The sequence below is a fragment of the Pristiophorus japonicus genome, chromosome 1 (genome assembly GCF_044704955.1).
Source record: "Pristiophorus japonicus isolate sPriJap1 chromosome 1, sPriJap1.hap1, whole genome shotgun sequence".
Taxonomy (NCBI): domain Eukaryota; kingdom Metazoa; phylum Chordata; class Chondrichthyes; family Pristiophoridae; genus Pristiophorus; species Pristiophorus japonicus.
In genome coordinates, this window is record NC_091977.1 from 250,923,505 (window position 1) to 250,949,187 (window position 25,683).

The 25,683-nt window shown below is 46.7% G+C and overlaps 1 protein-coding gene across 8 annotated transcripts in view; it reads left to right on the forward strand.

Annotated features, from left to right (window-relative positions):
* LOC139269797 (oocyte zinc finger protein XlCOF6-like) overlaps nt 1-25,038 on the forward strand; it is a 37,184-nt gene extending 12,146 nt beyond the window's left edge. For 5 of the 8 annotated variants that reach the window (XM_070888398.1, XM_070888394.1, XM_070888397.1 and 2 more), the window contains exon 3: nt 16,457-19,694. In XM_070888398.1, the coding sequence (XP_070744499.1) occupies nt 16,696-17,499 (804 nt within the window). In that variant the 5' untranslated portion in view covers nt 16,457-16,695 and the 3' untranslated portion in view covers nt 17,500-19,694. Of the gene's footprint in view, nt 1-14,800; nt 14,891-14,946; nt 15,160-16,456; nt 19,695-24,914 lie in introns of those variants that run through there. The other 3 variants (XM_070888395.1, XM_070888401.1, XR_011594360.1) reach the window with 3 other exon arrangements.
* Nucleotides 25,039-25,683: the final 645 nt, after the last annotated feature.

Here is a 25,683-nt window from a genome sequence, read left to right on the forward strand (position 1 = left end):
AGGGATCAACATTTAGCCTCTCTTTTCCTTTTTACATAAACAGATAATCGCTTAGCAACAGGGAGATTACATATAGTACGAAGGACTATACCATCCATTTCTAAGCATTTCTCTGATTCGAATAGACATTCCGTCTGCAGTTCAAAACGATTTAAACACAGCATTCGTGTCCGTGTTATACATTTTTAGGCATCCCTGATTTCTAACAGTAGGGGGCAGAGAGTGGGGATGAAAGGTGCGCACTCAGATTGGCTGGATGTGACAAATGGTGACCTCCAGGGATCTGTTCTGGGGCCTCAGCCTTTCACCACATTTATTAATGGCTTAGACGAAGAAGCAGAGTTGTATATGCAGTTTTGCAGATGACACTAAATTAGGAGGGAGACTAAGTAGTGCAGGTGGGAGCAGCACATTACAAAGGGCAGCAACTAAAGGACAGCACGACAAACACTGACCCTGGGGGACACCACTGTTTACATCCCTCCAGTCTGAAGAACATCCATTAATCACTACTCTCTGTTTTCTGCCCTTTACCTAGCTTCCTATCCTTGCTGCCCCACTCCCTTTAATACCATGAGCCTTAATTTGATCGACAAGCCTCATGTCCGGCTCTTTATCAAACACCTTTTGACAATCCATCTACACAATATCCACTGCATTTCCTTTCTCACTACACTATTATTTCCTTAAATAATCCCTTCTGTTTGTCCTGAATGAATCCATTTCACTACCAAATGTTGCAATGTTTGCTCCACACCACAGGGTTCCATTTGGTTAAAGCCACAACAGAAAGGTCCAGTTTTCTCCTGGGGTTTGAGAGAAATCAGCTTTAAAAATGGTGCAGAGTTTCTGCCAATGAGGGAGATCCGGGCTTAGCCCCGCCCACTGGGGGACCGCAAGTCTTGCCTCTCACACACTCCGATTGGTTGGAGGACCAACTGCCCACTTGGTCTTCCAACTCTCTGCCTTGGACCATGGACCCCACTACTGAACATCAAGCCATCATTTCCCAGACTGTCACTGATCTCATCTCTGGAGATCTTCCCTCCACGGCCGCCAACCTCATAATCCCCCAACCCCACACAGCGAACTTCTACTTCCTTCCCAAGATCCATAAACAGGACTGCCCTGGTAGACCCATCGTTTCAGCTTGTTCTTGCCCCATTGAACCGATTTCTTCCCATCTCCACTCTATTTTCCCTCCCCTTGTCTCTTCCCACCTACATCCACGACTCTTCTGATGCCCTCCGTCACTTTAACAGTTTCCAAGCCCAAACATCTCCTTTTCACTGGGACCAAATAAGATGCATGCTAGGATGCTGAGGGAAGTAAAGGTGGAAATTGCAGAAGTAACGGCCAGAATCTTCCAATCCTCCTTGGATACTGGGGAGATGTCAGAGGACTGCAGAATTGCAAATATGATACCCTTATTCAAAAAAGGATGTAACCATAAACCCAGCAACGACAGGCCAGTCAGTTTAACCTCGGTAGTGGGGAAGCTTTTAGAAATGATAATCCAGGACAAAATTAACAGTCACTTGAACAAGTGTGGATTAATTAAGGAAAGCTAGCAGGGATTTGTTAAAGGCAAATTGTATTTAACTCGATTTGAGTTTTTTGATGAGGTAACAGAGAACGTTGATGAGGACAATGCAGTTGACGTGGTGGACATGGCAGCTTCTTCTCACCTCTCTCATAAGAACATAAGAAATAGGAATAGGCCATTGGCCCCTCGAGTCTGTTCCGCCATTCAATAAGATCATTGCTGATCTGCTCTTGGCCTCAGCTCCACTTCCCCGCCCACTCCCCATAACCCTTGGCTCCCCTATAGTGCAAAAATCTTCTATCGCCACCTTAAATATATTCAATGACCCAGCCTCAACAACTCTCTGGGTGGAGAGTTCCCAAGATTCACGACCGTCTGAGAAGAAATTCCTCCTCATCTCTGTTCTAAATGAACGACCGCTTATTCTGAAACTGTGTCTCCTATTTCTAGTATTTCCCAGAGAGGAAACATCCTCTCTGCATCTATCCTGTTAAGCCCCCGAAGAATCTTATATGTTTCAATAAGTAGACTGGGGGCACAGACTAAACGGTGGCACAATTGAGGAACAGTGGAGGACTTTTAAGGAGCTCTTTCATAGTGCTCAACAAAAATATGTTCCAATGAAAAAGAAGGGCGGTAAGAGAAGGGATAACCAGCCGTGGATAACCAAGGAAATAAAGGAGAGTATCAAATTATAAACCAATGTGTATAAGGTGGCCAAGGTTAGTGGGAAACTAGAAGATTGGGAAAATTTTAAACGACAGCAAAGAATGACTAAGAAAGCAATAAAGAAAGGAAAGATAGATTACGAAAGTAAACTTGCGCAAAACATAAAAACAGATAGTAAAAGCTTTTACCGATATATAAAACGGAAAAGAGTGACTAAAGTAAATGTTGGTCCCTTAGAAGATGAGAAGGGGGATTTAATAATGGGAAATGTGGAAATGGCTGAGACCTTAAACAATTATTTTGCTTCGGTCTTCACAGTGGAAGACACAAAAACCATGCCAAAAATCGCTGGTCACGGGAATGTGGGAAGGGAGGACCTTGAGACAATCACTATCACTAGTGGGGTAATGCTGGACAGGCTAATGGGACTCAAGGTAGACAAGTCCCCTGGTCCTGATGAAATGCATCCCAGGGTATTAAAAGAGATGGCGGAAGTTATAGCAGATGCATTTGTTATAATCTACCAAAATTCTCTGGACTCTGGGGAGGTACCAGCGGATTGGAAAGCAGCTAATGTAACGCCTCTGTTTAAAAAAGGGGCAGACAAAAGGCAGGTAACTATAGGCCAGTTAGTTTAACATCTGTAGTGGGGAAAATGCTTGAAGCTATCATTAAGGAAGAAATAGCGGGACATCTAGATAAGAAGAGTGCAATCAAGCAGACGCAACATGGATTCATGAAGGGGAAATCATGTGTAACTAATTTACTGGAATTCTTTGAGGATATAACGAGCATGGTGGATAGAGGTGTACCGATGGATGTGGTGTATTTAGATTTCCAAAAGGCATTCGATAAGGTGCCACACAAAAGGTTACTGCAGAAGACAAAGGTACGCGGAGTCAGAGGAAATGTATTAGCATAGATAGAGAATTGGCTGGCGAACAGAAAGCAGAGAGTCGGGATAAATGGGTCCTTTTCGGGTTGGAAATCGGTGGTTAGTGGTGTGCCACAGGGATCGGTGCTGGGACCACAACTGTTTACAATATACATAGATGACCTGGAAGAGGGGACAGAGTGTAGTGTAACAAAATTTGCAGATGACACAAAGATTAGTGGGAAAGCGGGTTGTGTAGAAGACACAGAAAGGCTGCAAAGAGATTTAGATAGGTTAAGCGAATGGGCTAAGGTTTGGCAGATGGAATACAATGTCGGAAAATGTGAGGTCATCCACCTTGGAAAAAAAAACAGTAAAAGGGAATATTATTTGAATGGGGAGAAATTACAACATGCTGCGGTGCAGAGGGACCTGGGGGTCCTTGTGCATGAAACTCTTTTGAGCCAATCCCAAAAAGTTAGTTTGCAGGTGCAGCAGGTAATCAGGAAGGCGAATGGAATGTTGGCCTTCATTGCGAGAGGGATGGAGTACAAAAGCAGGGAGGTCCTGCTGCAACTGTACAGGGTATTGGTGAGGCCGCACCTGGAGTACTGCGTGCAGTTTTGGTCACCTTACTTAAGGAAGGATATACTAGCTTTGGAGGGGGTACAGAGACGATTCACTAGGCTGATTCCGGAGATGAGGGGGTTACCTTATGATGATAGATTGAGTAGACTGGGTCTTTACTCATTGGAGTTCAGAAGGATGAGGGGTGATCTTTTAGAAACATTTAAAATAATGAAAGGGATAGACAGGATAGAGGCAGAGAGGTTGTTTCCAATGGTCAGGGAGACTAGAACTAGGGGGCACAGCCTCAAAATACAGGGGAGCCAATTTAAAACCGAGTTGAGAAGGAATTTCTTCTCCCAGAAAATTGTGAATCTGTGGAATTCTCTGTCCACGGAAGCAGTTGAGGCTAGCTCATTGAATATATTCAAATCACAGATGGATAGATTTTTAACCAATAAGGGAATTAAGGGTTACGGGGAGCGGGCGGGTAAGTGGAGCTGAGTCCACGGTCAGATCAGCCATGATCTTGTTGAATGGCAGAGCAGGCTCGAGGGGCTCAATGGCCTACTCCTGTTCCTAATTCTTATGTTCTTATGTTATGTTCTTATTAATGTTGGGGAAGTCCAGAACCAGGGGTCACAGTCTAAGGATAAGGGGTAGGCCATTTAGGACCGAGATGAGGAGAAACTTCTTCACCCAGAGAGTGGTGAACCTGTGGAATTCTCTACCACAGAAAGTTATTGAGGCCAATTCACTAAATACATTCAAAAAGGAGTTAGATGTAGTCCTTACTACTAGGGGAATCAAGGGGTATGGCGAGAAGCACGAATGGGGTACTGAAGTTTCATGTTCAGCCATGAACTCATTGAATGGCGGTGCAGGCTCGAAGGGCCGAATGGCCTACTCCTGCACCTATTTTCTATGTTTCTATGTTTCTATCACCTCTCATCTTCTAAACTCCAATGAGTATAAGCCCAACCTGCTCAACCTTTCTTCATAAGACAACCCCTTCATCCCAGGAATCAACCCTTCATCTCAGGAATGAACCTTCTCTGAACTGCCTCAAAATGCAAGTATATCCCTTCTTAAATATGGAGACCAAAACTGTACACGGTACTCCAGGTGTGGTCTCACCAACACCCTGTACAGTTGTAGCAAGACTTCCTTACTTTTATACTCCATCCCCTTTGCAATAAAGGCCAACATTCCATTTGCCTTCCTAACTACTTGCTGTACCTGCATACTAACTTTTTGTGTTTCATGTACAAGGACCCCCAGATCCCTCTGTACTGCAGCATTTTGTAGTCTCTCTACATTTAAATAATAATTAGCTTTTTTATACTTCCTAACAAAGTGATAACCTCACATTTTCCCACATTATACTCCATCTGCCAATTTTTTGCCCACTTATTTAACCTATCTATATGCCTTTGCAGATTATTTGTGTCATCCTCACAACTTCCTTTCCCACCCATCTTTGTATTATCAGAAAATTTGGCTACAGTACACTTGGTCCCTTCATCCAAGTCATTAATATAGATTGTAAATAGTTGAGGCTCGAGCACTGATCCCTGTGGCACCCCAGTAGTTACAGTTTGTCAACCAGAAAGTGACCCATTTATCCCGACTCTGTTTTCTATTAGTTAGCCAATCCTCTATCCATGCTAATATATTACCCCCAACTCCGTAAGCTCTTATCTTGCACAGTAACCTTTTATGTGGCACCTTATCGAATGCCTTCTGGAAATCTAAATACACTACATCTACTGGTTCCCCTTTATCCACCCTGCTTGTTATATCCTCAAAGAATTCTAGCAAATTTGTCAAACACGATTTCCCTTTTGTCATGTATCCTACATGGCTACTGTTGGTACTATCACAAGGTGTGCCACCAGAGGGCACAGCAGTGGAAGACTTGTAGGCTACCTGTACAGGTGTGCCTGGCCTAGTATAAAAGGCAGGCCACCAGGTGTGATCCTCACTCTGGAGTTATCAATAAAGGACTAAGGTCACTACAGTTCAAGTGCAACACATTGCCTCGTGGAGTCATTATCAGAGCATCCAAAGACATAACAATTAGCGATGAGATTATGGACTTTCACGCGAAAATGGCTACTCTTGGTACATTGCAGCAGTTCGCCAATGGAGATGATTGGGATGCCTTTGTGGAGAGGCTTGACCATTTCTTCACAGCAAACGACCTGGCAGGTGATGATCCGGTCACACTGGCTGGCAAACGCAGAACTATCCTGCTAACCAGTTGTGGGCCAACCGTCTATGGCCTCGTCTGGGACTTGCTGGCACCAGCGAAGACAACGACCAAGACGTACGAGGAGCTCGTAACACTGATCCATGAGCAACTCAAGTCCAAGGAGAGCATCCTCATAGCCAGACACCGGTTCTACATCCACTGACGGCCCGAAGGCCAGGAAATCGCGGAATATGCCACAGACCTCAGGAGGCTGGCAGCACCGTGTGATTTCGGCGACCACCTCAATGAAGTGCTGTGGGCCATTTTTGTCATTGGAATTGGCCATGAAGGCCTTCTTCACAAGCTACTGTCGGCAGATACCACAGTCACACTGCAGAAGGCCATCTCTGTGAACCAGGCATTCATGACATCGACCTGCAGCTCTAGGCAGATGACTCACCCTCAGGACTCAAACCCGGCAGGTACTGTGCACCGAGTGGTGCCTTTTAGAGGCAGGACTGCAGAACGCGAACCCTTTTAGGGAAGAGAGAACAGGCCCCTGAGTCCCTTAACTCACGAGTCTGCTGAGGGGGGCTAATTGAGTAGCTCCATGCTGGCGTTGTGGAGAGAATCACAAGGCTCACCAGTGCCGTTTTAAAGACTATGTATGCAAGGGCTGCAGCACAAAGGACCACCTCCAGCGAATGTGTAAGAGAAATATGACTCACTGTGTTGATGAAGAGTCTGCAGATGGCCAGGAATCCAGCGTGGATTATGAGACGATAGGCAAAGAGGCAGCTCAGCCCCACGATGAGGTATATAGCATGTTTACCTGCACCATCGAGTGTTCCCCGTTGAGGATGGAAGTCGAAATAGATGGCGTTCCAGTCTTCATGGAAGTGGACACAGGGGCGAGCCAGTCAGTAATAAATCAAGAAGCCTTTGAGAGGCTATGGGACAATCAAGTTGAACAACCCAAGTTGGTCCCGGTTCAGGAAAAGCTGCGCACCTACACCGATAAACGTATTCCAGTTGTTGGTAGTGCAGATGTTAAGTACTCCATGATGGCGCGGTGCACAAGTTACCTCTGTGGATTATTGCAGGTGATGGACCAATGCTACTCGGAAGAAGGTGGATGGAGAAGATCCATTGGAAGTGGGAAGACTTCACTCCTCCAGTGATCGACGTCCCCCGCGCTCAGAGGCAAAGCAAGCCCTCACCTGAGGTTGGATCTGGCACCGGAGAGCAGACCAGCACAGCACTCGAGGCACAGACCGCTCAGCACGACTGCGTGGAGATGATCCAGCTGGGATGACCCGAGCGCACCTTCCAGGCTCCAGTGGCAGGACTCCGGAGAAAGAAAATCGGATCCAGAGGCGATTTCTATGCTTCGGAGGCAGAACCCGGGGAGAAGAGGATCACAGCAGTTGACATCGTGGATGGAGGAAAGATGGCGCCCAAACCACGAGGTGAAGCGCTGAAGAAAAAGATGGCGGCGGCCAGACCACGAGGTGCAGCGCAGATGGAGCAACACGTGGCACCAAACGGAGAAGAGGATTGGGGTAAAGAGAGCAAGGCTCTCTTAAAGGAGGCCTGAAACCCACTACAATTAAAGGGACAGTTCCATACACTCAAACAATGTAATAGCAACTGTGAGTTAAAGATAAAATGTGTAATTGACGATCAGAGTTGTGTACCTGCAATAAGCAAAGAAAAGGCACGCGATCGGAACCACAGGGTATTCACAATAAGTAATAAAAAAGTGTGCGATGTAGGATTTCAACTGCACACAGCCAATGCAGCGGGCGAACACCCATCAGGAGCACACAGGTCCAGCGAGTTACCCAATTCTGTAGCCTCCGTCCCTGGGACCAGAGTTATGCACCATGGAGTGTGGCCACAAGCTGCCAATACACACGAGCTGCAGAGCAAGCGATCGCAGGAGGGCAACGGCACCGGTATCGATATCCTGCCCCTGATCGGCTCCACCTCTCAGGCACCCGATGGCACCAACCGCCACGAGCCTGAAAGAGCAAACCGTGCTAAGGCACAACCCCTGGACCCCATCGCCACCAAGGCCATACCCGGAAACGAAGGGTCACCCGCTACAGTCCTCCCAAAGGGGACTGGGACCAGCCAGGATCCCAAACCAAACAACGCCCAGGCAAGCGAGTCAGCAGTTCCCTGTGCACTGTTAGACGACAGCTCCTCAGGGAGCAGCAGTGACCCAGGATGCAAAGAAAGGACAGCGAGGTCACAGACATCTGTGAGCCGGCCCGACATTAGGGACCACGGCAACAGCCCCAAGAGCAGACAACTTGAGCCAACCGGGTTCCCACTGCCAGCACTGGGCACCGCGCCACCACCAGACTGCAGGGACACCATCCAGCAGTTCTGGAATTAGTTTGTCCTTACGCACCGGTCACCGCATCGATAAGGTATCTCACCAGTCTAACGTACTTGCCTCACAACGGAACCAGAAATGTAATGCAAACTTGTTTTTCTGAACTTGAATGTATATGAATGCAATGAGCCTCCGGCATAATCTATATATGTGGGGGGGAGAATGGAGTGGTCAGGAACACACACAAACAGCAACCACCAGCACTCTACTGCACCAACCACTCACCCAAGATTGAAACGACCTGTCAAGGGTCAACCAGACAGAGCCCAGATAGAGCTAAGCCCAGAGCACAGCCAATGCAGAGGGGATTTGCACTAAAGGCTCAGGGGAGAGTGATGTCATGTAACCTACATGGCTACTGTTTGTACTATCACAAGAGGGCACAGAAGTGGGAGACTTGCAGGCTACCTGTACAGGTGTGCCTGGCCTAGTATAAAAGGCAGGCCACCAGGTATGATCCTCACTCTGGAGTTATCAATAAAGGACTAAGGTCACTACAGTTCAAGTACAACACATTGCCTCATGGAGTCATTATCAGAGCATCTAAGGACATAACACCTTTCATAAAACCATACTGACTCTTTTTGACTGTATTATGATTTTCTAAATGTTCTGCTACTACTTCTTTAATAATGGATTCCAGCATTTTTCCAATGACAGATGTTAGGCTAATTGGTCTATAGTTTCCTGCTTTCTGTTTCCCTCCTTTCTTGGGACCTCTCCAGAATCCAGGTAATTTTGGTAGATTTCAACCAATGCATCCACTATCTCTGCAGTCAATTCTGTTAAGACCCTGGGATGCAGGTCGTCAGGTCCAGGGAACTTATCCACCAAACGTAGCCAAGTTTGCTGACGATACAAAGATGGGAGGAAGGGCAATATGTGAGGAGGACATAATGAGGCTGCAGGAGGACATAGACAGGCTAGGTGAGTGGGCAAGAATTTGGCAGATGGAGTATAATGTTGGAAAGTGTGAGGTCATGCACTTTGGCAGAAAAAAATCAAAGAGCAAATTATTATTTAAATGGAGAAAGATTGCAAAGTGCTGCAGTACAGCGGGATTTGGGGGTACTTGTGCATGAAACAAAGGAGGGTGGTCTTGGCCTTTATTGCAAAGGGGATGGAGTATAAAAGCAGGGAAGTGTTGTTACAGCTGTACAGGGTATTGGTGAGGCCACATCTGGAATACTGCGTGCAGTTTTCGTTTCCATATTTACGAAAGGATATAATTGCTTTGGAGGCAGTTCAGAGAAGGTTCACTAGGTTGATTCCAGAGATGAGGGGATTGACTTATGAGGAAAGGTTGAGTAGGTTGGGCCTCTACTCACTGGAATTCAGAAGAATGAGAAGTGATCTTATAGAAACATATAAGATTATGAGGGGGCTTGACAAGGTGGCTGCAGAGAGGATGTTTCCACTGGTGGGGGAGATTAGAACTAGAGGGCATGATCTTAGAATAAGGGGCTGCCCATTTAGAACTGAGATGAGGAGAAATTTCTTCTCTCAGAGGGTTGTGAATCTGTGGAATTCGCTGCCTCAGAGAGCTGTGGAAGCTGGGACATTGAATAAATTTAGGACAGAAATAGACAGTTTCTTAAACGATAAGGGAATAAGGGGTTATGGGGAGCAGGTGGGGAAGTGGAGCTGAGTCCATGATCAGATCAGCCATGATCTTATTGAATGGCGGAGCAGGTTCGAGGGGCCTTATGGCCTACTCCTGCTCCTATTTCTTATGTTCTTATGTTTTTTAATCCCATTAGTTTGCCTAGTATTTTTTCTCTAGTTATAGTGATTGTTGCAAGTTCCTCCCTCCTTATAGCCCCTTGATTATCTATTATTGGGCTGCTTTTAGTGTCTTCTCCCGTGAAGACTGATACAAAATATTTGTTCAAAATCTCTGCCATTTCCCTGTTTCCCATTATTAATTTCCCAGTCTCATCCTCTAGGGGGCCAACATTTACTTTAGCTACTCTCTTCCTTTTTATAAGCCTGTAGAAGCTCTTACTGTCTATTTTTATAGTTCTTGCTAGTTTAATCTCAATCTATCTTCTCGCTCTTTCTAATTTTTTTAGTTGTCCTTTGCTGGTTTCTAAAGATTTCCCAATCCTCTAGCCTACCAATAATCTTTGCAACACTGTATGCCTTTGTTTTCAATTCAAAATGGAGAGCAATCGAAGTCAACAATTCAGGGAAGTAGTGTTTGAATGCTCCCTTCTGTTTTCCCTCCCCCTCCCCCTCTTCTCGCTCCAGGCACCTCTGAAGCAGTAGTAGCAGGCAGGCAGCTGCTTCTCCTCCTCTCACAAAGAGATTCTCTCTGCAGTAGCAGCACATTTAGAGAGTCAAACAATCTAAAACTGCTGAACCAGCTTTTAGCTCTCAACTCTTTTAAATAATACAATTCAACCATGTTCCTGCTTGTTAAAGGGGAACAACCACTAGAACCCGCAAATTAACAAAAAACGTTATAGGGAATCAGTACTGAGGGTGCGCTGCACTGTCAGAGATGCCATCTTTTGGATGAGACATTAAACCGAGGCCCCTTCTGCTCTCTAAAGTGGATGTAAAAGATTCCATGGTCACTGTTTTGAAGAAGAGCAGGGGAGTGATCCCTGGTGTCCTGGTCAATATTTATCCCTGGATCAATATAACAGAAACAGATTATCTGGTCAATATCACATTGCTGTCTGTGGGACCTTGCTTGTGCACAAGTTGGCTGTCCTGTTTCCCACATTACAACAGTGATTACACTCCAAAAGTACTTCATTGGCTGTAAAGCACTTTGAGACATCCGGTGGTCGTGAAAGGCGCTATATAAATCCAAGTCATTCTTTAACAAGTCAAGTTAAAATTCTGTTCCCTGTTAAAAGGGGCACAACCATTAGATAGACAGATTTTTGAACTGCAAGGGTTATGGGGAGCGGGCAGAGAAGTGGAATTGAGGCAAAGATCAGCCATGATCTTATTGAATGGCGGAGCAGGCTTGAGGGCCCAAATGGCCTACTCCTGCTCCTATTTCTTATGTAGAACCTGCAAATTAACAAATAAACGTTGAAGGGAACCTTAACAAATCAAATTAAAATTCTGTGCCCTGTTGTGATGATGCACTCCAGTCCCTCCGGTGCCCACCAGTCGTAGAAGGCGTGGTGCGCATGGATTTTCAAAAGGCGTTCAACAAAGTGCCACATAATAAGGTTGCCAGCAAAGCTGAAGCCCATAGAATAAAAATTACAGTGGCAGCAAGGATTGGCTATGTGCCAGGAAAAACGGAGAGTAGTGGTGAACGGTTGTTTAATGCAGAAAAGTGCGAAGTGATACATTTGGTAGAAAGAATGAGGAGAGAAAATATAAACTAAATGGTACAATCCTAAAACGGGTGCAGGAACAGAGTCCTGGGGGTATGTGTGCACAAACGTTGAAGGTGGCAGGGCAGTTTGAGAAAGCAGGTTAAAAAGCTTATGGGATACTAAGCTTCTTGAATAGAGGTACAGAGTACAAAAGTGTGGAAAGTATGATGAACCTGTATAAAACCTCAACTGGAGTATTAGGTCCAATTCTGGGCACCGCACTTTAGAAAGGATATGAAGAAGAGGGTGCAGAAGAGATTTTCAAGAATGATTCAAGGGATGAGGGGCTTTAGATACATGGATAGACTGGAGAAGCTGAGGTTGTTCTCCTTTGATAGAGGTGTTCACAATCCTGAGGTGTCTAGACATAGATTGAAACTGTTCCCATTGGCAGAAGGGTCGAAGACCAGAGGAAACAGATTTAAGGTGATTGGCAAAAGGACCAAAAGGTGACATGAGGGAAAACCTTTTTACGCAGCGAGTGGTTAGGATTTGGAATGCACTGCCTGAAAGGGTGGTAGAGGCAGAATCACTCATTTCAAAGGTACATAAGAACATAAGAAACAGGAGCAGGAGTAGGCCATTTGGCCCCATGAGCCTGCTCCACCATTCAATAAGATCATGGCTGATCTGATCATGGGCTCAGCTCCATTTCCCTGCCCGCTCCCCATAACCCTTTACTCCCTTATCGCTCAAAAATCTGTCTATCTCTGCCTTAAATATATTCAATGACCCAGCCTGCCCAGCTCTCTGGGGCAGAGAATTCCATAGATTTACAACCCTCAGAGAGATGAAATTTCTCCTCCTCTCAGTTTTAAATTGGTGGCCCCTTATTCTAAGATGATGTCCCCTAGTTTTAGTTTCCCCTATGAGTGGAAATATCCTCTCTGCATCCACCTTGTCAAGCCCCCCTCATTATCTTATAATTTTCAATAAGATCACCTCTCATTCTTATGAACTCCAATGTGTTTAGACCCCACCTATCCTCATAAGTCAACCCCCATATCTCCGGAATCAACCTAGCGAACCTTCTCTGAACAGCCTCCAATGCAAGTATATCCTTCCTTAAATACAGAGACCAAAACTGGACGCAGTACTCCAGGTGTGGCCTCACCAATACCCTATACAGTTGTTGCAGGACTTCTCTGCTTTTATACTCTATCCCCCTTTCAATAAAGGCAAACATTCCATTTGCCTTCCTGATTACTTGCTGTACCGACATACTAACTTTTTGTGTTTCATGAACAAGGACCCCAGGTCTCTCTGTACTGCAGCACTTTGCAATTTTTCTCCATTAAAATTATAATTTGCTTTTCTATTATTTCTGCCAAAGTGGATAACCTCACATTTTTCCACATTTCACTGCATCTGCCAATTTTTTGCCCACTCACTTAACCTGTCTATATCCCTTTGCAGATTTTTTGTGTCCTCCTCACAATTTTCTTCTCACCCATCTTTGTATCATCAGCAAACTTGGCTACATTACACTCGGTCCCTTCATTCAAGTCATTAATATAGATTGTAAATAGTTGAGGACCCAGCACCCCACTAGTCACTGCTTGCTAATCGGAAAATGACCCATTTGTCCAGACTGTTTTCTGTTGGTTAACCAATCCTCTATCCATGCTAATATATTACCCCAACCTTGTGAGCTTTTACCTTGTGAAGTAACCTATTATGTGGCACCTTATCGAATGCCTTCTGGAAATCCAAATACACCACATCCACTGGTTCCCCCTTATCCACCTGCTCGTTACATCCTCAAAGAACTCCAGCAAACCATGCTGACTCTGCTTGATCGAATCATGCTTTTCCAAATGTCCCATTACTGCTTCCTTAATAATGGACTCCAGCATTTTCCCAACGACAGATGTTAGGCTAACTAGTCTATAGTTTCCTGCATTTTGTCTGCCTCCTTTTTTTAAATAGGGGCATTACATTTGGGGTTTTCCAATCTGCTGGAACTGCCCTAGAATGCAGGGAATTTTGTTAGCTTACAATCAATGCATCCACAATCTCTGCAGCCACTTCTCTGAAGACCCTAGGGTGTAAGGCATCAGGTGAAGGGGTCTTGTGCGCCTTTAGTCCCATTATTTTACCTAGTAGTACTTCAGTAGTGATAGTGATTGTATTAAGTTCCTCCCTACCTAAACCCCCTTGATTATTCACTATTGGGATGTTTTTAGGGTCTTCTACCGTGAAGACCGATACAAAATATTTGTTCAACGTTTCTGCCATTTCCCTGTTCTTCATTATTAATTCTCCAGTCTCATCCTCCAAGGTAGTTAGATGTGAACTTAAAGAGCCGTAATCTACAGGGCTACAGACCTCGTGCTGGAAGGTGAGATAACTCTTTTTCGGCTGGCACATGATTCGAAGGGAAAAAAATTGCAGGGCTCCAGGGAAAGGGCGGGGGAGTGGGACTAGCTGAGATGGTCTTGCAGCGCACCAGCATGGGCTCGAAGGGCTGAATGGCCTCCCTCGGTGCTGTAACACTCCAGCACAAGCTGCTCCAAGTGTGCGCCGATTTTGAGATGGGCAACTGGGTGACGTCATCAAAACCCTGGTCGCCGTTTTGGAGCGTGGGCAGGAACATCGGCAGGGCCCAGGTACAGAGGAGTGGGAAGGTCGGGGCGGATAAGCGGCGAGAGATCGTGGCGGAGGTGCGACAGATGAGGGTACAGGGCCCAGAAGAGCCGAGGGCCCAGGGGCAGCACAGGCCAGCCCACACTGTGATATGTGTGCACACTAGGTCTGTGCAGCAGAGCTGGTCTCCAGTCGTCTTGCCACTGGACCAAGACCTAGGTCTGTCAAACCTGTGTGGTGGCTGGTGTGCAACGGTTACCACACGTTAAAAAAATTCATGCACAGACATCTTCCACCCCCTCAATTGGAGTTCAGGACTGGAGCATCGGGTCCTTCATCGAAACATCTGTGAACTCGTGGAAGCAAGTCATCCTAGTTCAAGGGACCACCTATGATGATGATGAACCATTCTAGGATTCCATGTCTGAGCCACAGACTCAGAAGAGCACCCTCTGCTGCATTATACCTGTCTGAGCAGTGGGTGAAGTAGGCGGCGGAGGTCCCGCCCTTCAGGCTCCCTGATTGGCTGGAGGACCCGCCGCCAACACAGTTCTCCAAGTGACGCCCACTCGCCCCCTATTGGTCGGACCTCACGTCAGTCACTGCCGTAGAATGGATCACGTGGCCCACTCCGCTCCCAGCAGGAGACCCTGTGCTGTGGCCGTTCCGATGCTGCGCTTGGTGCCGGAGGCGCTCGGACGCTGCGGTTTGTATTTTATTTTTATTCATCTCCCCGCCCGCGCTTCTCTCCGCTATTTATAAATTTTAAAAAATCATAAAACTCACTTTCCGCCAGTGATCCGGTCTCTCCGGCTGTGTGCGTGCTGAGCATGCGCGATATGGGCCTGGCGCCGACGCAACCCAGCGCGGGGGCTTGTGGGTATTCAGAATGATGATATCACAGAGGAAGGCCATTCAGCCCATCGAACCCCTGGCCCTCTGCAACAGCACCTCAGCTAGTCCCACTCCCGGCAGGTACTTACCTAATTCCCTTTTGAAAGCTGTGATTGAGTCTGCCTCCACCAACCTTTCAGGCACTGCATTCCAGGTCCTAACCACTCGTTGTGTAAAAGTTTTTTCTTATGTCACCTTGGAAAAAAAACACTAAAAGGGAATATTATTTGAATGGGGAGAAATTACAACATGCTGCAGTGCAGAGGGACCTAGGGTCCTTGTGCATGAATCCCAAAAAATTAGTTTGCAAGTAATCAGGAAGGCGAATGGAATGTTGGCCTTCATTGCGAGAGGGATGGAGTTCAAAAGCAGAGAGGTCCTGCTGCAACTGTACAGGGTATTGGTGAGGCCGTACCTGGAATACTGCGTGCAGTTTTGGTCACCTTACTTAAGGAAATACGGGGGAGCCAATTTAAAACCGAGTTGAGAAGGAATTTCTTCTCCCAGAGGATTGTGAATCTGTGGAATTCTCTGTCCAGGGAAGCAGTTGAGGCTAGCTCATTGAATGTATTCAAATCACAGAAAGATAAATTTTTAACCAATAAGAAAATTAAGGGTTATGGGGAGCGGGCGGGAAAGTGGAGCTGAGTCCATGGCCAGATCAGCCACGATCTTTTTGAATGGCGGAGCAGGCTCGAAGGGCTAGATGGCCTACTCCTGTTCCTAATTCTTATGTTCTTTGGTTCTTCTGCCATTCCCCTTAAATCTGTGTCCTCTGCTTCTCGAACCTTTTGCCAATGGGAACAGTTTCTCTCTGTCCGGACCCCTCATGATTTTGAACAGCTTGATCAAATCTCCTCTCAACTTTCTCTGCTCCAAGGAGAACAACCCCAGCTTCTCCACATAACTGAAGTCCCTCATCTCTGGAATCATTCTCGTAAATCTTTTCTGCACCCTCTCTGAGGCCTTCACATCCTTCCTAAAGTGCGGTGCTCAGAATTGGACACAATACTCCAGTTGAAGCTGAACCAATGTTTTATGCAGGTTCATCATAATTTTCCCGCTTTTGTACTCAATACCTCTATTCATGAAGTCCAGTATCCCGTAAACTTTTTTAACCACTTTTTCAACCTGTCCTGCTGCTTGCAATGATTTGTGCACATACAACCCCAGCTCTCTCTCTCTTCATGCATCCCTTTAGGATTGTGCCCTTTAGTTTACAGTTCCTATCATTCTATTGCAGCTGCCATTACTGTTGATCGTTTCAACCAACCTGTGCGGCAGCTGAGCCTGAAAACATCTTCACTGCCCCTGGGCTGGGAAAGGGAGACATGAGACAGTATTCTCCCTCTTACCCCGCTCTACACTTCTGTTACAGGGTTTTAGAAGTGGAGCATTTAAAGACAGGAAGCTCAGACCAAACATCACGTCAAGATCTGACCGAGTCGCTCGATTCATCAGGACCTGAATATCATCGGCCTTTGCACATGGAAGGGGAGAGCAGCGATCGTCAATGGACCTGGATTCAGCCAATCGCCTGACCTGGCGAGACATGCGCACCATCACACCGGAGTGAAACCGGGTAAAAGTGGGAAGGGATTCAGTTCCCCGTCTGCAATGGAAGTTCATCGGCACAGTCACACCGGGGACAGTCCTTTTACCTGCTCAGTGTGTGGGAAGGGATTTGTTTATTCATCCTACCTGCAGACACACCAGCGAGTTCACACTGATGAGAAACCATTTCAGTGTTCTAACTGTGGGAAGAGCTTTAAAAGCTCTGGGGATCTGAAGCGTCACCAGCTTGTTCACACTGATGATAGTCCGTTCACATGTCCTGATTGTGGGAAGAGCTTTAAAAGCTCTGGGGAGCTGAAGAAACACCAGCTTGTTCACTCTGATGAGAGACCGTTCACATGTCCTGATTGTGGAAAGAGCTTTAAAAGCTCTGGTGATCTGAAGAAACACCAGCTTGTTCACTCTGATGAGAGACCATTCACATGTTCTGATTGTGGGAAGAGCTTTAAAAGCTCTGGAGATCTGAAGAAACATCAGCTTGTTCACACTGATGAGAGGCCGTTTACATGTTCTGATTGTGGGAAGAGCTTTAAAAGCTCTGGGGAGCTGAAGGGACACCAACGAGTTCATACTGATGAGAGACCGTTTACGTGTTCTGACTGTGGGAAGAGCATTAAAAGCTCCATGGGTTTGAAGAGACACCAGCGAGTTCACACCGGGGAGAGGCCATTCACTTGCTCCGTGTGTGGGAAGGGATTCACTGATTCATCCCACCTGCTAAGACACCAGCAAATTCACACTGATGAGAGGCCGTTTACATGTTATGACTGTGGGAAGAGCTTTAAAAGCTCTGGGAATCTGAAGGAACACCAGCGAGTTCACACTGATGCGATGCCATTCAAATGATCCATGTGTGGGAAGAGTGTTAAGAGCTCCAATAGTCTGATGATACACCAGCACTATCACACTGCAGTTGGCCGTTCGAATGCCCGTGTGTGGGAAGGGATTCACTGATTCATCCCGTCTGTTGAGACACCAATGAGTTCACCCTGCTCTGTAGCACAGGGCGCTGTCAGCAGCTGGGGCAACGTGAACATGGAAAATGTTTTATATAGTTTGTTAATCTTTCAAACTGTTGAGCTGATGGTTCCCTTCATTTGACCTTTCACGGTATTAAATGAAATGAATAGCGCAGAAACGGGCCATTCAGCCCAACAAGTCCATGCTGGGCTTTACATGCCACATGAGCCTCTTCCCACCCTACTTCATAGAACCTGATCAACATAGAACCTTAAATGCATCGATGCTATCTGCCTCAAGTAGTGGCAGTGAGTTCCACATCCACATCACTCTGGGTAAAGAACTTTCTCCTGAATTCCCTACTGGATTTATTAGTGACTATTTTATATTTATGGCCCCATAAATATGTGTCTGTTAGGCTGATCAGTACGTTGTTGTACTCACTATAAGCCCACTGACTCCCACAGCTACCTGGACTACACTTCCTCCCACCCCGCACCCTGTAAGGACTCCATTCCATTCTCCCAGTTTCTCCGTCTCTGACAATGCCTCCTTCAATACTAGTGCCATCGATATGTCGAACTTGAGGATTCCCCTCTACCGTGGTTAATATGGCCCTCAACCTTGTCCGTTCCATTTCCCGCACTTCTGCTTTCACCCCTTCCCCTCCCTCCCAGAACCATGATGGGGTTCCCCTTGCCCTCACCTTTCATCCCACCAGCCTCCATTTTCAACGGATCATCCTCCATTATTTCCGCCACCTCCAGCGTGATCCTACCACCAAACACATTTTCCCCTCCCCTCCTCTTTCAGCACTTCGAAAGGACCGCTCCGCAACACCCTGGTCCACTCCTCGATCACTCCCAGCAGCCCCTCCACTTTCCATGGCACCTCCTGTGCAAGCGCAGTTGATGCAACACCCGCCCTTTTACCTTCAGGGCCCCAAACACTCCTTCCAGGTGAAACAGATTTACTTGTACTTCTTTCAATTTGGTATACTGTATTCGCTGCTCACGATGCAATCTCCTCTATATTGGGGAGACCAAATGCAGATTGGGTGACCACTTTGCAAAGCACCTCCGTTCAGTCCGATAGCGTGACCCTGAGTTTCCGGTCACCTGTCACTTTAATTCTCAGCACCACTCTGACCCTGACCGCTCCATCCTCGGCCTCTTGCACTGTTCCAACGATGCCCAACGCAAGCTCGAGGAACAGTACTTCATCTTTTGTTTCGACACTTCTGGACTCAACATCGAGTTCAACAATTTAAAACTATAACCTCTGCCAATAATTTTTTTGTTTTTTTCCCCTTTCCCACAGCAGCTGTTGATGATTCTGCCATCTCCATTTACACCCTATCTAGACTCGTCTTTTGTTTCTTAACTTGTCCCATTACCATCTCCTTTAGCCTTGCACCATTATCCCTTTGGTCTCTTAATCTCTTCTGCCTTTCACCCCATCACAGACCTACCCTTTTGTTCTTTCCTCCCCTCCATCCGCCACTTGTTTAAAAACCTGTTACATCTCAACTTTTTCCAATTTTGATGAAGGGTCATCAACCTGAAACGTTATCTCTGTTTCTCTCTCCCTAGATGCTGCCTGACCCACAGTGTTTCCAGCATTTTCTGTCTTTATTTCAGATTCCAGCATCAGCTGTATTTTGCTTTTGTATTGTACTTTTTCTTGTTCTGATGAATGACACATTACTGAGGCCCTGTACCCGTGTTCTGGGATGAAGTGCCAGACAAGTAAAGGCACAACGTCTGCATGTGAATTTAATAACCTCACGGACCGTATAGGTGTGATAACCAGATGAGCTCGTGGTTATCATCTGGTCACAACTGGACTAAATTCCCCGAATTAGCACGAGTTCAGGAGCCGGTCAACAGACTGGGCCAAACAATCCCATTTCCTGACCAGTAACCAAGCTTGTGTATAAGAACAGGCCACTTAAGCCATTGTCGGTTGGAACAGACTCGAGAAGATGGCGTGCAAATCTACTGTACTACTGTTCTCCAAATTGAGGGAATTATCACCCAATCTGTGTTATGCAGCACTCTTAATAAACCCTGGAAAGAAAATGTGTTCTTGTGAGCTTTTTTTATTTGTTCATGGGATGCAGGCATTGCTGGCACGGCCAGAATTTATTACTCATCCCTAATTGCCCATGAGAAGGTGATGAGCAGGACATGTGTTTTGGAATAAGCTTGTGTTGTGAAGCTGCTGTCCCTCTGGCCCTTTGAAAGGCTGCTCACTGTGGCCCCTCTCCCAGATTCCAGCCCCAGCTCTGTGCTCACTGTGGCCCCTCTCCCAGATTCCAGCCCCAGCTCTGTGCTCACTGTGGCCCCTCTCCCAGATTCCAGCCCCAGCTCTGCTCACTGTGGCCCCTCTCCCAGATTCCAGCCCCAGCTCTGTGCTCACTGTGGCCCCTCTCCCAGATTCCAGCTCCAGCTCTGTGCTCACTGTGGCCCCTCTCCCAGATTCCAGCCCCAGCTCTGTGCTCACTGTGGCCCCTCTCCCAGATTCCAGCCCCAGCTCTGTGCTCACTGTGGCCCCTCTCCCAGATTCCAGCCCCAGCTCTGTGCTCACTGTGGCCCCTCTCCCAGATTCCAGCCCCAGCTCTGTGCTCACTCAGCTGCTCTCACCTGGGGACAGCGTATTGGTTGGAGGACCTGCCGCCAGCTCACTCGCTTGGGTGTTTCCTGTTGGTCCGAGCACTTGTCATTCAGGTTGTGCAGGCCAAAGAAGAGCCATCCTGCCTAATCCTACGCACCAGCTCTTGGTCCGCAGCCTTGTTGTTTACAGCACTTCAATTCCTTCTGACGCCTGGAGATTAAGGTGCTGATTCTCCCTGGCTGCTCATGATGGGCAGTAAGACGGGAGACAATTAACACCGGGCCAATGACCCATTTCCATCACTCCAGGATTACCTGAGTCTTACCCCAAAGGGAAGAAGCGCGAGGATCGAGAGGCCCATAAAAGGGGCCCGAGAGGCGGAGGAGCCAGCTGGTGCAGGGACAGAGGGTTTAAAAAAAAATCAAAATCGAAGTGTGACATCACAGCCAAGTGGGTAAGTGATTGGCTGGTGGTTTGGTAAGTATTTTTCTTTTTTCTTTCGGTAGGAAACCTTTGGCATTGTTGTAAGTAGCATCTGCCAGTAAATATATGTGATTTTTATTATCTAAGGAGAGCCAGTTAATTAAATCGGCTGTTTGCTGAATAGCAGCTGGGTGTGTTGTGCTAAGGTTTAGAATTTAGTTCTACTCGATAGTTGCGAGTGTAACTAGAGGGATGGCAGGCAGCTCAGTCCCGTGGATTGCACATCCTGTGGCATGTGGGAAGTCCCAGGTGCTTCGCGCAGTCGGGCGACCATGTGTGCGGGAGGTGTCTCCGTCTGCACCAACTCGAGCTCCATGTTTTGGAGCTTGAGCAGTAGTTGGGGTCACTGCAGTGCATCCATGAGACTGAGAGCAATGTGGATAGCACATTTCTAGAGGCGGTCACCCCACAGCCTAAGAGTTTGCAGGCAGAGAGGGAGTGGGTGATCGCCAGACAGAAGAGGACTATGCAGGTAGTGTAGGAGTCCACTGAGTCCATCTTGCTCTCCAACCGGTACTCTGTTCTGAGTACCAGTGGGGGGCGATGGTGGCTCTGGGCAGTGCAGCCAGAGCCAAGTCCACGGCACCACCGATGGCTCAGCTGCACGGGGGGAGAAGAATGGAAGAGCTATCATGGTAAGAGATTCAATAGTCAGGGGAGCAGACAAGCGTTTCTGCGGCCACAGACGTGACTCCAGGATGGTATGTTGCTTCCCTGGTGCCAGGGTCAAGGATGGCACTGAGCGGCTGAAGGGCATTCTGGGGGAGAGGGTGAACAGCCAGAGGTCGTGCTCCACATCGGTAGGAAGAGGGATGAGTTCCTGCAGGCAGAGTTTAGTGAGCGAGGAGAGATATTAAAAAGCAGAACCTCAATGGTAGTAATCTCCTGATTACTCCCACTGCCACGAGCTAGTGAGTACAGAAATAGGAGGATAGAGCAGATGAATACGTGGCTGGAGAGATGGTGCAGGTGGGAGGGCTTTAGTTTCCTGAGGCATTGGGACTGCTGGGGGAGGTGGGACCTGTACAAGCCGGATGGGTTGCACCTCAATAGAGCCGGGACCAATATCCTCGCGGGGGGTGGGGTGTGCTAGTGCTGTTGGGGAGGGTTTAAACTAGCTAGGCAGGGGGATGGGAACCTGAAACTAGATTCAGTAGGGAGGGGAGTAAAGCTGGAATTAGAAAGCAAAAATAAAGAAAGTGAGTTTGAAGGAGATAGGAAACGAGCAGGAAAAAAGGGTAAAAAAAAACAAAGGCACTTTGTCTAAATGCACGTAGCATTTGTAACAAGATAGATGAGTTGATGGCACAAATTGAGACAAATGAGTATGATCTGATAGCCATTACAGAGACGTGGTTGCAAGGTGACCAGGACTGGGAATTAAATATTCAGGGGTACTTGACAATCCGGAAGGACAGACCGAAAGGAAGAGGAGTAGCAGCTCTATTGATAAAGAGTGGAATTACTGCGATAGTGAGAAACGATATTGGCTCAAATGATAAGGGTGTTGAAACAGTTTGGATGGAGATAAGGAATAATAAGGGGAAAAAGTCACTGGTGGGCGTAGTCTATAGGCCCCTAACAGTAGCAACTCTGTTGGAGCATAAACCAGGAAATAGTGGGGGCTTGTAAAAAGGGAACAGCAATAATCATGGGTGATTTTAACCTCCATATTGATTGGACAAATCAAATTGGTCAGAGTACCTTTGAGGAAGAGTTCATAGAGTGCGAAAAGGACGGGTTCCTTGAGCAGTATGTAATGGAACCAACCAGGGGGCAGGCTATCTTGGATCTGGTCCTGTGTAATGAGATAGGATTAATAAACAATCTCCCAGTAAAGGATCCCCTCGGAATGAGTGATCATAGCATGATTGAATTTCAAATTCAGATGGAGAGTGAGAAAGTTGGATATCTAACCAGCGTACTAAGCTTAAATAAAGGAGACCATGAATGTATGAGGGCAGAGTTGGGTAAAGTGGACTGGGAAAATAGATTAAAGTGTAGGACGGTTGATGAACAGTGATGTACATTTAAGGAGATATTTCAAGAAAAATATATTCCAATGAGGAGGAAAGGGTGTAAGAAAAGAGAGCCATCCGTGGCTAACTAAAGAAATAAAGGATAGTATCCAATTAAAAACAAGGGCATACAAAGTGGCCAAAACTAGTGGGAGGACAGAAGACTGGGAAGCTTTTAAAAGCAAGCAAAGAACGACTAAAAAAATGATTAAGAAAGGGAAGATAGACTATGAAAGTAAATCTTTGCAAAGTATAAAAACAGATAGCAAGAGTTTCTATAGGTATATAAAAAGGAAAAGGGTAGCTAAAGTAAACGTTGGTCCCTTAGAGGACGAGACCGGGGAATTAGTAATGGGGAACATGGAGATGGCAGAAACTCTGAACAAATATTTTGTATCAGTCTTTACGGTAGAGGACACTAACAATATAGCCCTAGGGACTATGGGGGGGGAGGAACTTAACATAATCACAATCACTAAGGAGGTGGTGCTCAGTAAGATAATGGGACTAAAGGCAGATAAATCCCCTGGACCTGATGGCTTGCATCCTAGGGTCTTAAGAGAAGAAGCGGCAGGGATTGTGGATGCATTGGTTGTAACGTACCAAAATTCCCTGGATTCTGGAGAGGTCCCAGCTGATTGGAAAACTGCAAATGTAATGCCCCTATTTAAAAATGGAGGCAGACAAAAAGCAGGAAACTATAGACCAGTTATCCTAACATCTGTGGTTGGGAAAATGTTGGAGTCCATAATTAAAGAAGCAGTAGCAGGACATTTGGAAAAGCAAAATTCGGTCAGACAAAGTCAGCATGGATTTATGAAGGGAAAGTCATGTTTGACAAATTTGCTGGAGTTCTTTGAGGATGTAACTAACAGGGTGGATAAGGGGGAACCAGTGGATGTGGTGTATTTGGACTTCCAGAAGGCATTTGACAAGGTGCTACATAAAAGGTTACTGCACAAGATAAAAGTTCATGGGGTTTGGGGTAATATATTAGCATAGATAGCAGATTGGCTAACTAACAGAACAGAGAGTCAGGATAAATGGTTCATTGGTTGGCAACCAGTAACTAGTGGGGTGCCGCAGGGATCAGTGCTGGTGCCCCAACTATTTACAATCTATAGTAACAACTTGGAAGAAGGGACTGAGTGTAACATAGCCAAGTTTGTTGACGATACAAAGATGGGAGGAAAAGCAGTGTGTGAGGAGGACACAAAAAATCTGCAAAAGGACATATACAGGCTGAGTGAGTGGGCAAAAATTTGGCAGATGGAGTATAATGTTGCACTTTGGCAGAAAAAAAAATCAAAGGGCAAGTTATTATTTAAACGGAGAAAGATTGCAAAGTGCCGCAGTACAGCAGGACCTGGGGGTACTTGTGCATGAAACACAAAAGATTGTGTGCAGGTACAGCAAGTGATCAGGAAGGCCAATGGTATCTTGGCCTTTATTGCAAAGGGGATGGAGGAGAAAAGCATGGAAGTCTTACTACAGCTATATAAGGTATTGGTGAGGCTACACCTGGAATACTGCATGCAGTTTTCGTTTGCATATTTACAAAAGGATATACTTGCTTTGGAGGCAGTTCAGAGAAGGTTCACTAGGTTGATTTCGGGGATGAGGGGCTTGACTTATGAGGAAAGGTTGAGTAGGTTGGGCCTCTACTCATTGGAATTCAGAAGAATGAGAGGTGATCTTATCGAAACGTATAAGATTATGAGGGGGCTTGACAAGGTGGATACAGAGAGGATGCTTCCACTGATAGGGGAGACTAGAACTGGAGGGCACAATCTTAGAATAAGAGGCCGCCCATTTAAAACAAATATGAGGAGAAATTTCTTCTCTCCAGAGAGTTGTAAATCTGTGGAATTAGCTGCCTCAGAGAGCTGTGGAAGCCGGGACATTGAATAAATTTAAGACAGTGATAGACAGTTTCTTAAACGATAAGGTGGTTATGGGGAGCGGGCAGGGAAGTGGAGCCGAGTCCATGATCAGATCAGCCATGATCTTATTGAATGGCAGAGCAGGCTCGAGGGGCCGTAGGACATACTCTGTTCCTATTTCTTATGTAATGTTCTTATGTTCATTCCCATGGGAACTGGGCAGCAGGGAGGCATTGCTCGCTCTTCAGCACCATCTCCCTGTCCTTGTTTTATTTGCTGTGACTTCCTGTTCAATCTGAAGGGAGTCGGCGAGAGGCGGAGATCAAGATGGCCTACTTAAGGCCCAGCATCGGAAAGGCTCGGGAGTCGGCGAGAGGCGGAGCGGGGAGATCGAGGCGGCCTACTTAAGGCCCAGCATCGGAAAGGCTCGGGAGTCGGCGAGACGCGGAGCGGGGAGATCGAGGCGGCCTACTTAAGGCCCAGCATCGGAAAGGCCCAGCTGGTGCAGCTGCAGCAGGGAGGCAAAAAAGTAGAAGAAAGAAATCGAAAGGTGACGTCACAGCCAAGGGGGTAAGTGATTGGCTGGTGATTGGTGAGTAGTTTTTCTTTTTCTTTTCTTTATCAGTAAGTAACATTTTAACATTGTTGTTGCCAAATTAAGTTCATCAAAGGGTTAAGTCATGGCAGGAGAGCTCGGACACGTGTTATGCTCCTCCTGTACTATGTGGGAAGTCAGGGACGTTTCCAGTATCCCTGACGACTACGTGTGCGGGAAGTGCATCCGCCTGCAGATCCTGACAGACCGCACTGCGGAACTGGAGCTGCAGGTGGATTCACTCTGGAGCATGCACGATGCTGAGAATGATGTGAATAGCACATTTAACGAGTTGGTCTTACCGCAGGTAAAGGGTCCACAGCCAGATAGGGAATGGAGGACCAACAGGAAGAGCAGTGCACGGAAGATAGTGCAGGGATCCCCTGTGGTCATCCCCCTGCAAAACAGATACACCTTTGAGTACTGTTGAGGGGGATGACTCATCAGGGGAGAGCAGCAGCAGCAGCAGCAGCCA